This window comes from Rhinolophus sinicus, linkage group LG09 (assembly GCF_036562045.2).
Source record: "Rhinolophus sinicus isolate RSC01 linkage group LG09, ASM3656204v1, whole genome shotgun sequence".
NCBI lineage: Eukaryota > Metazoa > Chordata > Mammalia > Chiroptera > Rhinolophidae > Rhinolophus > Rhinolophus sinicus.
The window spans coordinates 102529608-102546112 of record NC_133758.1 but is presented as its reverse complement, the minus strand read 5'-3'; the positions used below and the strand labels follow the sequence as shown (position 1 = coordinate 102546112).

General features: G+C 36.9%; 1 protein-coding gene across 1 annotated transcript in view; it reads left to right on the top strand.

Moving 5' to 3' along the window:
* SKAP2 (src kinase associated phosphoprotein 2) overlaps positions 1-13389 on the top strand; it is a 164438-nt gene extending 151049 nt beyond the window's left edge. Inside the window, exons 12-13 of the mRNA XM_019726141.2 lie at positions 10485-10586; positions 11003-13389. Of these exons, the coding sequence (XP_019581700.1) occupies positions 10485-10577 (93 nt within the window). The 3' untranslated portion in view covers positions 10578-10586; positions 11003-13389. The remainder of the gene's footprint in view (positions 1-10484; positions 10587-11002) is intronic.
* Positions 13390-16505: the final 3116 nt, after the last annotated feature.

Sequence of the window (16505 nt, the reverse complement as noted above, 5' to 3'; positions counted from 1 at the left end):
ATTTCTAAATGCTATTTGGGTATGGACTGAGAAAGAATACTTCCTGTATCACCCTTTTATAAGGCTTGAAGTTTCACCTTCAGCATCATTTCGTGAAGGGCCTTCTAGAGGTGGGTATTTTGTGTGGAGCTCATTTTGGTTTTTGAAGGAAGAGACAAGACATTGTTTGCCAGCAAAATGTACCATTGGCTGAATGATTACCTACCCATATTTATCCAGCTGTGAAACCTAGTAGACTCAACCAGGTAAATCTTGGTGATGGTAAAAAGAAAGGACACTTAGCGCTCCCTTGATGGAATTTGGACAAATTCTGGGCCACTGATAGGTGCTTGACTGTTGGTTGTCAGGTTGCTTTGGGGTTCAGTATATTTTGCTTTGGGCAAGTTCAGAATGGAATCTCTGGAGACACTAATAATTTTTTTGTGGCTTGGCCTTCTGCTTTTTATCAAAAGTTTGGCAAACACAGACCATAAGTTAATATCATAAGTTTATTCACTATATGAATGGTGACAGCAGTTTGAATGCTTGGTATTATTATTTATAAATGCAGAACTAAAGGGCCTTATTAGAATGAAAAATTGCTCAAAAGTTTGTTTCTAGATCAAGGTAGAGCTGATGTTATATATTGACAGATTTTTTTAAGTATAATAGTATAGAAATCACGCATTGTTTTATGCCTAGAAATTTGTTGAATCTTTCTCAGAGTTATATTTAGGCTTCGTGGTGATGGAATGAAATTTTACCATTTTAATTTATTTTTTACACCATCTAGTGGCTCAGAATGAGTGGTGCAGGTAATTGCCTCTAATGTGCACAATCAAAATGATGTCATAAATCCAACTTTAAATCGAGCTATGGGTTATTACTTTCCTATCTCATGTCAATAAAGTATTAGCATTAATCATGAAAATTTTTTTCATCATTCTGAATTAAATATAAAAATTGTATACACAAGGAAGAATACGTTTTAAGGAGTCTTAACATAATATTTAAAGAGACGTAGAAAATGTGTACTTTGTAAAGAAATGAAAGCCATGATTTTCTAATAACTAACACCATTGAAAATATTTTAAAGAAATACAGCTTGCTTTAATAATTCACTGATCTATAATTTGCAATATTTAAGTATCACCGTTTTTGCCTTATCTTCCAGAAGGTTGTCATTTCTGAAGATGCTCTTTAAAAAAAGAGTTTAAGAAAAGATGCATTCTTTCAATATAAATAAACATTGAAACAAATCAGGAAACCAAATGACATGCGTTATAATAAAGAGGGTTTTGATTTTGTAAATGTAATGACAGAAATAGATTTAACTATTTTGGTGATTAGGCTGTCTTTAAAATTCACTATAGAAATACACTTTGATTCTAAAATTCAGCTTTCTTTTTCTATTTTTGCAAGGAAGCCTTGATGGGGTGTCAGCTGTGCTCAGTCAGCCTGGGGTGATTTATTTATTTTAGATCGCTTTTGAGAGTTTTACAAATCAGCCTTTGTTTTAAAATTTTTGGTGAAAATCAAATGTTGCAATTAAGAAAGAAGAGCAGGCAGATACCCTGCCCCTCCCCCTTCTCTTCTTAACATTTTCCAATTAGCAGCTGTCACGTGACCCCTGGCTGAGCTAGCCCCTCCTTCAAAGGGTCGGGCATTTTCTTAGTTTTAACCCTTGAACCTCACCAATAATAAATCTAAATACTGCTTGCCTAAAAAGGTGAGCCAGTAGCATTTTGCTTACAGTTCTTTTCATATAGGGTTGCTGCTGTTTTTTATGTATTAAAATAAAACACTTTAAATACTTTAATAGTTAAGTGGAGATTTAGAAATCTCCCCCTATCGTCCTCCCCCTACCCAAAATGGAGCACATTTTCTAGAGTGGATAAAACTGGAATTTGTAATTTTAATAACAGCTGCATTGTTAGTGAATTAACTCTGAAACACAAGGCCTGGTTTCAGATTAATTTGATGGGGAAGAAATTGTGTTTGAAATAGAAACTCATATTTATTTAGGAATCGGTTGTTTAAAATCATGCTAAATTCTTTTACTAGTCTTCATTTCAATTTTATAACCACCTCAAACGTGGACATAATATCATTGTTAATAGTATTTTCTTAGAACTGTGTTTATGAAATTTTATAATTTTAATCGCAGGATCCAGGTTATATAGCTATAGGCATATTCTGTAGCCCCGCATGCTTCTCTGGTATGTTATTCTACTTGCTGTTCTGGATTTACACCCTCTCTTAGTTTATCTTTCAATCTGTACCCATCGGTAAATTGCTCACCACATTCCTACTCTTACTTTTAAAGCAATAAATTATTTTTAGAGACTTAATGACAGAAGAGCTATGCTTCAGCAGGAAAGAGGCATGCTACTTTGTCTGGTATTAACAGAAAAATAAGAGAGTTAAGAATCCTGGAATATTTTATCTAGTCTAGGGCCTATGTGACTTGAGCTTTGCAGCTTTTTGAGAAGTGTTTTCATTAAGTCAAAAACAGGAAATGTAGGTTGTCCACTAATACACAATTAAGGGCTTTTTTTTTTTTTTTTAAGTGTGTATCAGTTGGAGTTCCAAGCATGGCCTCCTTTTATATTTGTGACTTTTTCTAGCGATTGGTGGAGGCTGTCAATGATCATTTGCTTCTTGTTGTGAAAAGGTAAAGATTCCATTTCTAGGGCGTTGTTTGGCTTCAAACCTACCAGAAAAATGGAATAAATAGGAAGTCCTGGTGAGCTCTCCTGGCAGAGGGAAATACAGGTGTACACCTCAGCTCTTAGTTTTTCCTCTGTGACCCTCTGGCCCATTGTGCCACAAATAGCATAACCAACTGCTGAAGAGTAACTGGGACGTCTCAAAACAGGACACACGTTCTTGACACAAAGCTAGTTCCCAAACTGCTGTCCTCTCTTACAGCCTTTAGGGAAGGAGCAGTACTGCAGTTTGTACTTGTGACTGCGTTTGTTTGGGTCTGGTGGCATTTAGTTTTTAGGCTGTCAGGACGGGGATGTTGTGGACGGGGTACAGGGAAGCAGGAACCGGGCAGACCGGCTAGTACCCACCGCTCCCGCGGAGCAGTACGCAGTTTGTGGAAACAGCACCAGTCAGAAGATGGCCTTATCTACCTGGGAACCATGCTCGAGGACTTCCCTATTTTCTCTTGCATAAGATGGAGGAAGCATTCCGGGAAAATGTTGACAGATAAAAGGGGAAGGTGTTTGTGGAGGCAGGCTGGCAGGCTGAGCCCCTGCAAGGGCTTTAGAGGTCGCGGAGAAGACAGAAGGCCATGCGGGAGAGGCCAGGTGAGCGGAGGTGGCCGTGGAGGGGCTGCAGGGCCTATGGGGTCTGATTCTATGTGGATTAAGCAAGTGTTTGCCACAAGCCAAAAAAACACACAAAACAACAACAAAAACAACCACTATGCTGATCGTTTTGTTTTAAATCCTAAATTGAAAAATCCATGCTCCCATATGTTCCCCCCACCCCAATCAGGAACCCCCTCAATGTTATGTATGGCACAGTTTCACTCCTTTAAGATGTCTCCCTCCACATCCCTTTAAAAGTCAGATTCCCTTTGACTGAGCAGGGTAGAGAACTGCCTGTAATCCTCAGATTGCTTTACAGTACACTCCAAAATACTCAATTTTTTGTTGCCCTGGTATTTTGCCACACCAGTTAGTGGGAAGGGAGAGGGAGAGAATGAACAAGTATTTGTTGCATGCCTATAGTATCCTGTCTTAGACTCAAACACTTGCATTCGTAAGAGGAGCCGGTGGAGCAGGTGGTGTAACAATTTTGCAGATGAGGAAACTGATGCTCAGTGAGGTTATTGTGTAAATCGCCTGAGGACACCAGCTAGTAAGTACTTTCTGGAATCAACTTAGATCTGACCCTAAAGCCTTTTCTCTTTCTGCTTTGCTCCCCCTAATGGGCCACGACTAGGATTATCCATGTCTCTCTCTCAGCCCTGAAATCCTTGAGGTAGACAATATGTCGTAGGTATTGTTGTATGCCCAATAGCTAACGTTATGGCAGACAGATGTTTAATATGTTAATGAAAAAACAGTTTAACATAGGAAATAATCCTGAACTTCTTAAAAGAATTTAGAATCATAGGGTCAGCGGAAACTTCATGCTAGCCCTTCACTTTATAGGTGAGGAAATCTTGAGGCTCAAGATAATGGGGGGGAAATAAATAAAAAGCTGAAGAGAAAAGGACTACCCTGTGGAGACCTTAAAAGACAATGGAGTTTCTGCACTCAAGCTTCCAGCTTGGCCCTGAGCTTCTTGGCAACCAGACTAAAAAAGGGAGAGACAAAGAGCTAATAATTCCTTTTAATCATAAAGTCGAGATCTTAGCTTTTCCCAGTACTGGCTACTTAAAAACAAAATTCTCACATGAATTTCTAGAATGTTCACTGATTATTGGACCTCAACAGCTTTTTATAATCTGTACAACAAGCATAGAAAATACCCTCAACAAAAAAAATTTAGTATGACAAAAAAAATTTAGTATGACAACAAAAAAAATAGTATGACAACAGATTTCATAAAAGTAATTCTGTGAGCGTCCAAATACATAGTAATTTGACTTTTTGATTTATGTTAAGTATGTAACTGGATTATTGTGGAGTCTCAAGGAATGAAGCAAACAGACAAACAGAAAATCATCCCTAAAGAACTTAGGTATTGCCCAAAGTTGCATACATAGTTAGTAACAGAGTATGTATGTTACTACTCTGGGATCAGACTTTGGATCTTCTGAGAAAGTAATCACAAGAATAATAAGAAGGAGCTGACAACCCAGCAAATTGTCCCTTAAACCTGCCACACTCTTTCTACCTTTTCAGGGTTCCGTCTTTACCTCTTCAGTACTTCAAATAAATTCAACGGAATTCATTTATTTGAAGAACTGGAATTATTTGGTCCCATTCTGCAGGAGACAGTTACCTTTTTTTCAGCAGGTGAAATTTAAGCTCTTTAGATGAGGTATCATATATAATGTATTGGGAAACGTGGTGGGCCACAGCCAACCATGTGTAGGAGCAACACACTTCTGATTGAAAAGCTAAGCATGTTTCGGAACAAATCTTTGTTGAATCATTATCGAAATTCTTCAAGTATGTCTAATATACACAAAGAAAAGGCTATTCCTTTGGAAACTTCATTTCTTAAGAAAATATTTAGGATAGTCAACTGGTGCATCATCCAAAATAAAGATAGGGTGTGTTTCATCACCCTGTACATATTTATTGAACATGTTTTACACATTCTGCAGTGCGGGGCATACAGATTTAGTGTCAGACATTTCCCTGATCTCAGTGAGTTTGTACTTTTAGTTGAAGGGACAAAACTACAGTATACATATGGGTATGGATTAGATGATTCGGAGAAAACTTCATGACGGATGGGTAACTTGAGTCAGGTCTCAGTCTCTGGTTGGGATTTGGATGAGGGAGGAGAGACGTCCTCTGGAGACGGAGCACCACGTACAGAGGTAAGAATGCATGTATTGTGGAAGGTTGGACGGTGCAGACCAGAGCAGTGAGCAAAGAATGTTGGAAAAAAGCTAAGCTGAGGCGTTCATAGTTAATGCATCGAGGAGCTAGTATACATTCTTGAGCAGCAGAGTAAACTGACAAAGGCAGTTTCTAGGAAGAACGGTGAGGCAGAGTTGATGATGCAGTGATCCAGGGTGAGACGATGAAGGCCTGAACAAGAGTAGGGACCGTTGGAATAGAGAGGAGTTGGGTGAGCCTGAGAAGAGTTAACAGAGGCATGTATTGGTTGGTGAATACACTTGGTGTGAGTACCAAGACCACGTCCTCCTGAGCTGGATTTGATCCTTCTTTGCCTAACAGTATTTACCATCGTCAGTTTGAACATCACTTTTTACTGTACGGTATTGTAAATGTTGACTTGGTAGCAGTTTGAATTAAGTGTGTCTTGACTCTGGCATATAAACCAAAATTTGTTCTAAGAATTAAATTCTTACTATCAGTTTGCTTACTTGTCCTTTGTCTTTCTTGCTTTAAAAATGGAAGACACAGTGCAAGAAGGAAAAAAAAAATAATTCTTCAAATGAGAGTAACTCAGAGTCACACCTGCATAGTAAATTATAAAGTAATTAGGTTGATTTCCATAAGCCACCGGGAGACTTAGTGTCTTCAAGCAGGTACATGAATGGTGGCGTTCAAATGTCCTGGAGGAACTTAGAGATTGTTAGTGTCAGTTTCCTCATTTAACAGGTCAGGAGACTGATTGGAGCAGCTAATGTGTAGATAAAAATAGTAAAACACTGAGGCTGTCAAGTTCTTGTGCATTTTAAGAGGACCTTTGAAATGATAGATGTATGAGAAATGAAAGAATTCTTACAAAGTTTCTAACTGGAGCTAGGAAAAAGGAAGTGATTGAAGAGGTAGTCTTGAAGAAAGTATTTCCGTATTTTAAATAGTTGTCTAGTTCTTGTACTGCTGCCGTTTTATGAATAATTTGAAAAATTGAAATTATAGTGCATAGTTGGAACACAGATATATGTTTGAAGAAAGGACCTTTTTAACACCTGTTGCTTTCAAACAGATTGGTAACTAATTTATGGAAGGGGTAGTACATCGCAAAATCTTATTAGTGTTTCAAGTTTCTGTAAAGGCAGCATTCTTTTACCATATGGTTAGCAGAAAGTGGATTAACATACTTGAAAAATGAGAATCATGGTGCTGAAAAGGACTTAAGTAGTAAATGTGGGGACCTTATTTAAGTGTAAAATAACACACCGACAGAGACAGAAGACGTAGTTGTGGTGGGTAAACATGGACATATGTTTACTATTGTGTTGGAGAAAGCCCCTGTTTCACTTTATCAAAACTAGTCCTTTTTTCCTGCCTTATTACATAATCACTTTAATTTATTGCTTAATACCTATTAACTGAGGCCTAAAATTTTAACTACAATAACAATGATTTTAATGGTATGAATATTGAAAACAGACGAGTTAGACCACAACTGTACAGTGCTGCTTTACGATTCTTTTCTTGGATTATTAGGCAAGTTTGGCTTTCTTCTTTGACTGCCACATTACATTTTGCCTTGAAGCCATCTGTTTTGCAGATACTGAATTTCGTTTGAGTAGGATTTTTATGCAATAAGCATCACTACACCTCTGGATCTTGATAGCATTACTACGGGAGGAGAAAGAAGCTTTGTGTTAGTAATTACCTAACATTGTCAGAAGCTGACTGCAGGCTTCTTTCTAGTGATAACAGAATAACCGCATAATGTAGCTTTATAGCACATGATTAATAGAAAATAATTACACGTCCTACAAAGGGATGCAATATTTCTTATAAATTGACTAGAATGGTTTCCTGTAGATTAAAGGACTCTTCATTATTTTATCAGTCCTCCTGAAGTGCAGTCACTTGCCCATGTTAGCGTTTCAGTGATGTGAAGAGCCGAATAGGCTGAGGGATACCAGATGGCAGATCGTCTTGTACCTGAGCTCTTGTGTGCCATAAAGATGACATGGTGCTGCCTAACCTTTCCAAGATTTATATGCAGCCTGGTATGGTTTTGTCTCTTTATTTTTTGTTTATGAACAAGATCAGGTTTGAGGGTTGTTGTTTTTTAATGACCCACCTGTGACTTTTAGAATAATCCTCTAATCAGTATGTGGACCACAAGGCAGCATTGCATGGATTGCATTATTTTCCATTGTAAGTAATGTGTTATTCATAATCACATTTGTTTGGGGGAAGGCAAAGAAAGGCAGATTTTCTTCTTCCAAAGGCAACCTTGCATGATACTGAATCTTCAGGCCGAAATTTAGAATACTGTACTCCAGGAAGCATCTTCATTCCAATTTATAGGCTGCAAATGGTTTAATTGGGATTCATGTTGCTCAGGAGGCTCATACAGAGGGAGGTAATAATAAAAGTAACGGCTTCTGTGTTTGCAGTCTTGTAGACATACTCAACGGCGGCAGTGGAAATCCATAAATTTGCCTACTAGATTTTTACCTCACTATATTTTATCTTACCTCTTAATTCCACACAGGAGTATTATCTGGAATCCTTTACGAATGTAAAATAATAAACATTCTGTTTTTTTATTTTTTTTTATTTTTACCCTTTTCTGATTGAAACCTGTGATATTTTAGAATACTTTTATGAGGTGTGCATTTCACATGCTTTTCAATTATTTTAAATTAAGTGAAGCAGTTAAGATGCTTTTAGTCTAAAACTTTAATTTTTTTCCTAGAATGTTACTTTTAAGGGATTTGTTTACAGCTGAATAAGCTCCTCCCTGCTGTTTACTACTGCGCTTCCTACTTAATGAATCTTACCAGTTAGCGTCATGCAGAATTCTCTCACGTGTGAACTATGTCATTGGTCCTTTGTTGAAGTGATTTGCTGGAAATCAATTTCTTAAATTTGGATGTGAGTCAGCTTTCTGAGAACAATAATATTCTCTTAATTGAGAGCACAGGTTATAACCAAAGCAGAATATTATAAAGTAATATGAACTTTCTGGCTTGTAATTTGAATCTAAACATTGAAACTCAGATTGTGGGCCATTCTCTGAAAGCAGGTTTGGGTCATTGAATGTGTTCTCACTGAACGTGTTCTGTGTCTGCCCTTTGGGGGGCTGGTTCCTTTACTCTTTCCAAATAATCAATTGGAAAAGTCTTTGGTTGGCATTGAGTAAGAGCTTTCGCACTTACGCTTACCCTGTTAACCATCCATTTTGAAATCTTACAGGGGAAGCCTTTGGCCTCTGAAAGGTTAAATACATTTGTTTTGTTAAGCATTAGGCTCTAATTGTATTCATTGCCTTAAAAATTGAAAAGGGCAGTTTTATTAGGTACCTATTAGGATATAATGGTCGCTAATCTTAGCTTTCAGTAAGCTGGTATTTTTTTCTGATAAATATATCCTTCATACACTTTTGTCATCATCCTTGAGTTTTGGGCAGCAGACTATTTTCGTTTCTTAGATAGTTTTGTCCACTAGTTCACATTATCAGTGAACTTTTAAAATCTTGTATCCACTGCCTCATAAGCCAGTGCTATGCCCTAATTAGATTAAGAAGTGTAGGGTTCTCCCCCTTTTTCTTCCACCTTATTCTTTCAATAAACCTAATTCTGATACATCTCACTGTTAAAAAGCACATAATAAATTTTAATCCGATAATCTCTCTATAGATTACATACCAATACACACATACTAACGTTACTACATTTGTTTTGAAGAATTGTATCATTTTTTTCCTTCCTGGTCAATAGCAGACTAATCAGTACAGATGTTAAGTCTGTGCCTGTATTAACTTTCCTCCCCACATGGAACAATATGCATATGCACATTTATCTATGACTCAGATGTTGGAAAATCATAGCCGATTGAATTACGGTGGGGATTGATTTTAAAAATTTATCTATATGAAAAATTAAATTTGGGTCCTACAATGCTTTTGCAGAGTATTGCTTTTGAAAGATATTATTCTTGAAACTTGTAATTCATTTTACTTTGTTTGTATCTCAGTAAACATAAATAAATTTGAGATAAAAATACATTAGTCAATCTGGCAGATATATGAGACCAGTTACAGAGTGTTCACGATGCCTAAAGCGGTGGTGTGTCTATCGGGAGACCGAGGGGAGAAACGAAAGTGGAGGTTGGGCCCACATTGCAAAGTAAAGGCAAAAGTGACGCCCCAGTCACTCTTCTTTACAGCTGGGTTAATATTTCACCATTATAACTTGAGATGCTTTTATTTCCCATTGATCTTCCACTGTAATGGTGACTCGAACACCACCTTTAAATTCTTTCTACCCATCTTTTATCTAATGTAGTTTATGATCAATAAAAAGAACAATTAAATGCCTTAGGGAAGCTTTTTAAAGGGAAACCTTTTGTGAATGGTTTTGTAAAAAAAAAAAGATATTTCTTTTTGGTGTTATTGGTATGTCTTTATTCTCTAATGTATCTGTTTAAAATGTCTGTACTTGTAGATTAGAATTTCTTAAGAAGAAATTCTACATTCTAAATAATTTTTGGTTATACGAGTTTTTTAAGTAGGAATTAAGTAGTTCACTGTGAAAAAGAAAAATTGTATCTTTGCTAGATGATAAGCTTCTTGAAGGCAAAGATAGACTCCTAAGGATGGGGTTGGGGGGGTGGGAGGGGAGAGAGAGAGAGAGAGAGAGGAGAAAGGGGCCCCGATAGCTGTACATAGTTCCACTTGCTAGGTTCTTACAAGTGACTGTTTCTGTGTTCTACACAGTAATAAACAGGCTTTGTCTTATACTTTAATTTAAATCTTTGCCTAACAGCATTTTTAAAGTGTCCTGAAACAAAAAAGATTAAAATGTTTCAATTTGCAGCTCCAGCTCTTGTAACTTTATAAAAAGAAATAACATTTCTAAGAAGTTGCATACAAACGACATTGTACTTCCACCAGTCTAAAGGTTAATATTGCATATTGTTTTCAATTAGGAATACAATAGATATGGCTGGTGGGTAGGAGAAATGAAGGGAGCCATTGGCTTGGTGCCGAAAGCCTACATAATGGAGATGTATGATATTTGAGAGTCCTGGGTAAGTACATTTTAATCCAATATTCTGTAATAGCTCATATGTTCTCTTGGTCTCTGCATTATGAGTCTTTGCCTTTTTGGAAGTCTTTGTAGTTTTCTGATAACACAGAAATTATGCTCCCAAATCATCATCTTTTAAAAAAATCTGGTTTAATTTAAACAATAACTTCATAAAATTTGCTTTGGAAATAAATAGTTAGAGAAAGTCCCTTTCATAGTAGCCAGCTGTTTTTCCAAACCTCTTCCTCTTTAGTAAAATACCACTTCTATGGCCTTTCTGAGGAACCGAATTGGCAAAAGGTTGAGTAAACATTCATTTTTCCTTGGCTAAAGATGTCATTCTTTTCTAAGCAGAAAAAATCAACATTTTGATTGAAGAAAAAAAATTACAATGCAACTTTCCCTTTCTGCCTTCAGGAAAGGAGGATTCTCCGACTCTGCCAAAGCTTTGGATTTAGAATCGTCGTGAAAGCATGAGTGACTGCTCATAACCTTTCTTTGTTGAACGTCATTCTTCGTGATTTTATGTATTCATTATAGTATTCCTCGGATGTGAAATTAAATGAAGGATATTACTGTAAATTAGATGCAAGCAGTAAAGTTATACCTGTTGCTATTTTGCAAAGACATAATTATAGTTTTTATTTACTTATTTGATTTGTGTGAAGAATTCAGCACTATTTTATATGTACCACATAGTCGCTGCTACTTATGAGTTGCAATTTCTCTTGATACTGGACATCAATTATTTTTTTAAACTGTAATACATAATTTCATAGAAATTCAAACTGAAATCATGTAAGCTTTTGGTAGATGCTATCTAAAGAGTAAGGATGTGTTAAAACTTTGTAGATGATTTACCTTAGTATTTATTTTTCACACAAGAGTAACACATTTTCATGAAGGAATTTGTACTGATTGGCAAATTTGCTTTATGTGTAATATAGCCACAAGAAAGAAAACAAAGATAGAATTGCAAGGGGCAGGGCTGCTGTTACCTTCTGCAACCCATGTGCAGACCAGAACCATGGTTTGTGCAAAGCCTTGTATCAATAACAAATATCCTGGTTAGGTAATGGGCTTGCCAACATTTACTACCATAGTTTTGTTTAAATTTAATAAAATTAAAAATTCATTAGAAACCCCATTTTCCATGAATATAATGGCATAAAGAATCTCAATGTATTCTCAGAGTAGGAAGCCATAGCCCCAGCCCTCTCTTATCCTGCCTGGTCATGGTGATGCTCTTAAAATCCTACCACAAAACAGCACAATTCCAGATGTGAGTCTCCACTGCACCCCTCCGTGAAAAGAAAAGAAAGACTCAGGGTGGAGAGCATAGATATCCCAGTGAGCACACACACCAACAGGTGAGTGAAGGGTAGCTTTAGCGTGACATTGATTGGAGCTCTCAGCTGTGCTACCTGAGCAAGATTTGCAGAATTATATCGTTACTTATCATGTCTATTTGAAATCAGAGGTATTCTAAATGCCTATAAAGTACCAGTATGGCCTTACTATAGTATATCAAAATGCACTGCTGAATGGATAATTATTTAGAATAGATATAATCTCCTCATATTGACTCACTGATTAATAGTAGGTGCTACCTTCATTGAACTTTTCAGATCTTTGCTTTAAAAAGATAAAGATTCTAACCATGCAAATAAGCTGATAATATTTTAAAACCTCCATTATTTACATAAAACTATTGACAAGCAATATTTCAGAGCGTGTATGTTACCATTATCCCCTCAATACCATGATGATGTGATTTGAAATGTTAAAAAGTACTAAGTTTAGGGATTGTGGGTAAACCCGAGTCTGTATATTAATAAATTAGACACTGTTGAGCTAAAGCTTTCAGAAATTGATCTGTGCACTCGTTCATCTTTTCCTAATAGCAAGCCCTTGGAATAGATTGAAATCATCTTGAGAAAAGTAAGACAACCGGAGATGAAACTAATGGACTGGTTTTCAAAGCCTGGGAGGTTGAAAAGCAGAAGCGGTTGTGGGTTTGCACATGTAGGCTGCTTGTGGACTGGATGCAGGTTTCATGCTCCTGGTTAAAGCGAAGGTTTTAGCCCTGGGCCAGGAGATGGCAGCAGCTTTTCATTGCAGACCAAGCTGCTTGGAAACCCCTCCCCCACTCAGACACAAACACACAGAATGTAAAGCATTTAGAACATTTCTGCCTCCTTTTACAGTTAATCCAGGAGAGGGAGTCCTTTGCCAACTGATGGCCAACAATTCCAAGCCAGACAGTCTCTCCATGAATGGTGACAATACAGAAATCAAGTATTACTTCTGTCCAAAGCTCCTCTGGCCTTTGTTCTTTTTTTAACTTGAACCTAGGTGGGGAGATAGGAAATAAAACAAAAGATTTAAAATTGGAGTGACAGGAAAAGTAATCATTACTTTTAATTCATGACAACTTGATATTCATTTGGTGAAATCATTTGTATACTGCTAGGGAGAAAGTTTTCTTTACACCCTTGACAATATATCACACACTATTCAAGATCATAATAATATCATTAATGTGAATTTAAACAACATGGCTTGTTAGAAAATATGCTAATCGCTATGTTCTCATTATGTTTGCTTAGCTTTTATTTGTTTTTCTATGAACAGTTAGAGAGCTAATTTTTTTCAAAGGTGATTGTAAGTCATATTTTATATAGCATTTTGCTTGATTATTTGCTCTGTACTGAATTTGTACTCTATTGCCATTAGATCTTACAATAATGTTCCACTCTGCAAATTTTTAAGGTTCAAATAAAGTTTAATTGTTTGCAAACTGTTATGATGCTAATAATTCAACAGCCTGCTGTGTTACTAATGAAATTACTTTGTTATGATTAATTTGGAAAATAGTGTGTTGATTGTAGTAATTAAGCACAACAAGGTGAAGTAAATGATTCTAATGCCATCTGGCCTCCAAACTGAATGAAGAAATGAAATAGGGCTGTCATCTGAATTTATTCAAAGAAGTAAGGATAGTACAAATGACTTGTATTGCTGTCAGGATTTACACTAAACCACAGCTCGCTCCATTCTGTTTTTACCACTTTGTTACACGTGACACTTTCTTTTATGAAAAAAATGTTGTTTAGCCTGGCAATTGTTTTCAATACTTTATATTATTTTAAGTTGATTACTTTTACCTTGTGTTAATTTAATTACATAAAGTATTATAGGATCATAGAAAATCACTTTTCAACCATTCTGTACGTGAAATCTATATATGTAGAGGTTGTTTTTCTTTTTTTTTTTGCTACTAGTGTACAAACACGTGGAATATAGCCTTTCATAAGAAGAGTCCATTCAACTGTTTCTAAAATGTTTCTAGTTAAGACTCTCTCATAGTTCTTATGATTTCTACTTTTTCTATACTTTCTCCAGTCTAATCTATTTCTACTCACTTCATAGAGTCTGGTACCTTCCAGGGTCATGATTAGAAATACAACCCACAACAGGTTTATGTATTAGAGATCCAGATTTATAGTTCAGTCACTATAAGAAAACTGATCCTAACATACATGTTATTTAAAAGCTTAAAGTTCATCAGTGAGACCGAGTGAAGAATTTTTAAATCAGGTAAAGTTCTTCTAAATTTCAGGTAAGTCAATTGTTTATATATCAATTGTTGAATGGAATTGTACACTCAAACTGTGTAGATATCGCTTTTATTTCTCTTGAGTTCAGTAGATCTTAGGATACTGAAAAGCAATCCTGTGGTAAAAAGAGAGATATGGTGGAGATTAAAACTGCATCAAACCATAGGAAACATAGCTTCACCCAGAGGTTGAAGGAATATCAATAATACATAAAACATAAAAACATTTGTTAAAATGGCCTCGTTTGTTAGTAAAATCCTGAGTATTCCGAAATACAGAGAAACAAATAAATAGAATATTATTAAAGTGACTTTCTACAAATGTAACCTACATCCAAGTGCATTAACTGAAAACAGTTGATCGTCTGAATTGGGAACAAGGAGTTTGTGACATCCTCAACTTCAGCCCACGTTACCATCCACGGCCTTGTTGTTAATCCTCCTAGAATATCTGTTAGAACCCCTGATAGGGTAACATTTTGATGTGATGAGGTAAATACTTACAAAATTATGTGATTGCAGTAACGGGACGACTACTTCTAATTTCACTACTACTGTGTTTCAGGGGCCTTTGCTGCTGCTTTTGGTAGAATCTGCTCTGTCATTACTCGGTCACACACACACGGTTTATTGCCAGCGCGGTACTTCAGAGTATATGGTGTGGGTCCAGTGAATATTTGTTAGTTAACTGATCTCAAGACCTGAGATTTAAGAAGAGCGTGACTTCTCTACCTGGTAGTACATTCATCGGCTTGTATCAGTTAGGACATTCGCTTTCTGACTGACAATATTCTCTGAGTCCAAAAACCCGTCCCTTTTACTGAGTCTAAAAGCAGTTTCATTGTCCCCATAATACCATCAGCAAGTGGATTGGATTTGATTGTTGCTAACTGAATTGAGTTGAGTGTGGCAGCTGGTCTTTAGATGTTTCCTCCCTTCCTTTTCCAGCGTTCAGTGTTGTCACACTTTCAAAGAAGACAGGTGATTCAGGCAGCTGGGGGCAAGCGGTCTAGTTTCGCTTCCCAGTACATCCCAAATCTGCCCCCAAATGCTGCCCCCGCTGCATGCCACCTGGGCGACATCCGGAGCTACTGATCTTGGAAGCATTCAAGCTGTCCTCAGATGGATCAAAAAGGAAGTTCTGTAAGTGGGAAGTTTCACAATGATTGCCAAATCCAACCATAATCCAACTTTTGTCTTTTTGCCCTCTGCTCCCCATTTCTTTGAAGCAGTCTGATTATGTTGAGTGCTGTGGTCCCCAACATGGCAGGAACCTGAGTGCAGAAAGTGGTCTTAGTTGTATCGTGCTCAGTTCGTAATGTTGGGAAAGAGGCTGGAGGTTGAGCATGACAAAAACAAACAAACACGTGTGAATATGTGAAAAAGAAATTGCCCCCAAAGCCCATCTCTTAAATGCTTTTCTTGATGTGATGTTGGAGCTTTAGAAAGTGTTTCCGGTTTCTTTCGTCACCATTTTCGCGGTTTCCTTTGCTATTCACCGTTACTCAGAGACGTAATACAGAACAGCACTTGCCTGTTTTCTGTTTACTAGCCTCAACATTGTCCTAGAAAACTGTCACTCCTGCTAGAGTAAAAGCAGGTGACATTTTGTAGCTTGAGCCTCTTATTTAAGGAAAGGATACTCTCAAAGGAGAAAATTAATGGCAGCAATGTATGCCAATTAAAAATGGCTGCTTTAGAGGAGGAGAAAATTCCAAAAAATAAGCTGATTCCCATACACAGCCTCCCTTTCCCATCTCCTCGGAGTCCATTTAGAAAACCTTGTGTTCTTAAACTATTATGTCAAAATGATGATAATTTAACTGACTAGAGATAGCAATAGCTAACATTAACTATTTATTACTTGTCGTGCACTTTTCATTCAGTCTTCTAACAACCCTATGAGGTAAGTTCTGTCGTTTATTCCCATTTTCCTGATTAGGAAACTGAGGGTAAGTAACTTATCCCAAGGTCCAGACCTAGTGAGTTACCCAGCCTCCCTCCCTCGAATTCAGCACCCTTCTGCTGCCCAGGACTGTGACAAATGCAAACCAAATACTTTATTCTTTGTATGTAGCAGGCACTCAATAAAAATGTATTGCCCATTCTTACAAAATAGGCTGGAGCATGTGAGAAGAATACCATGCTTCCCCGAAAATAAGACCCAGCCAGACCATCATCTCTAATGCGTCTTTTGGAGCAAAAATTAATATAAGACCCGGTCTTATTTTACTATAATACAAGACCGGGTCTTATCTAACATAATATAAGACTGGGTCTTATATTAACTTTTGCTCCAAA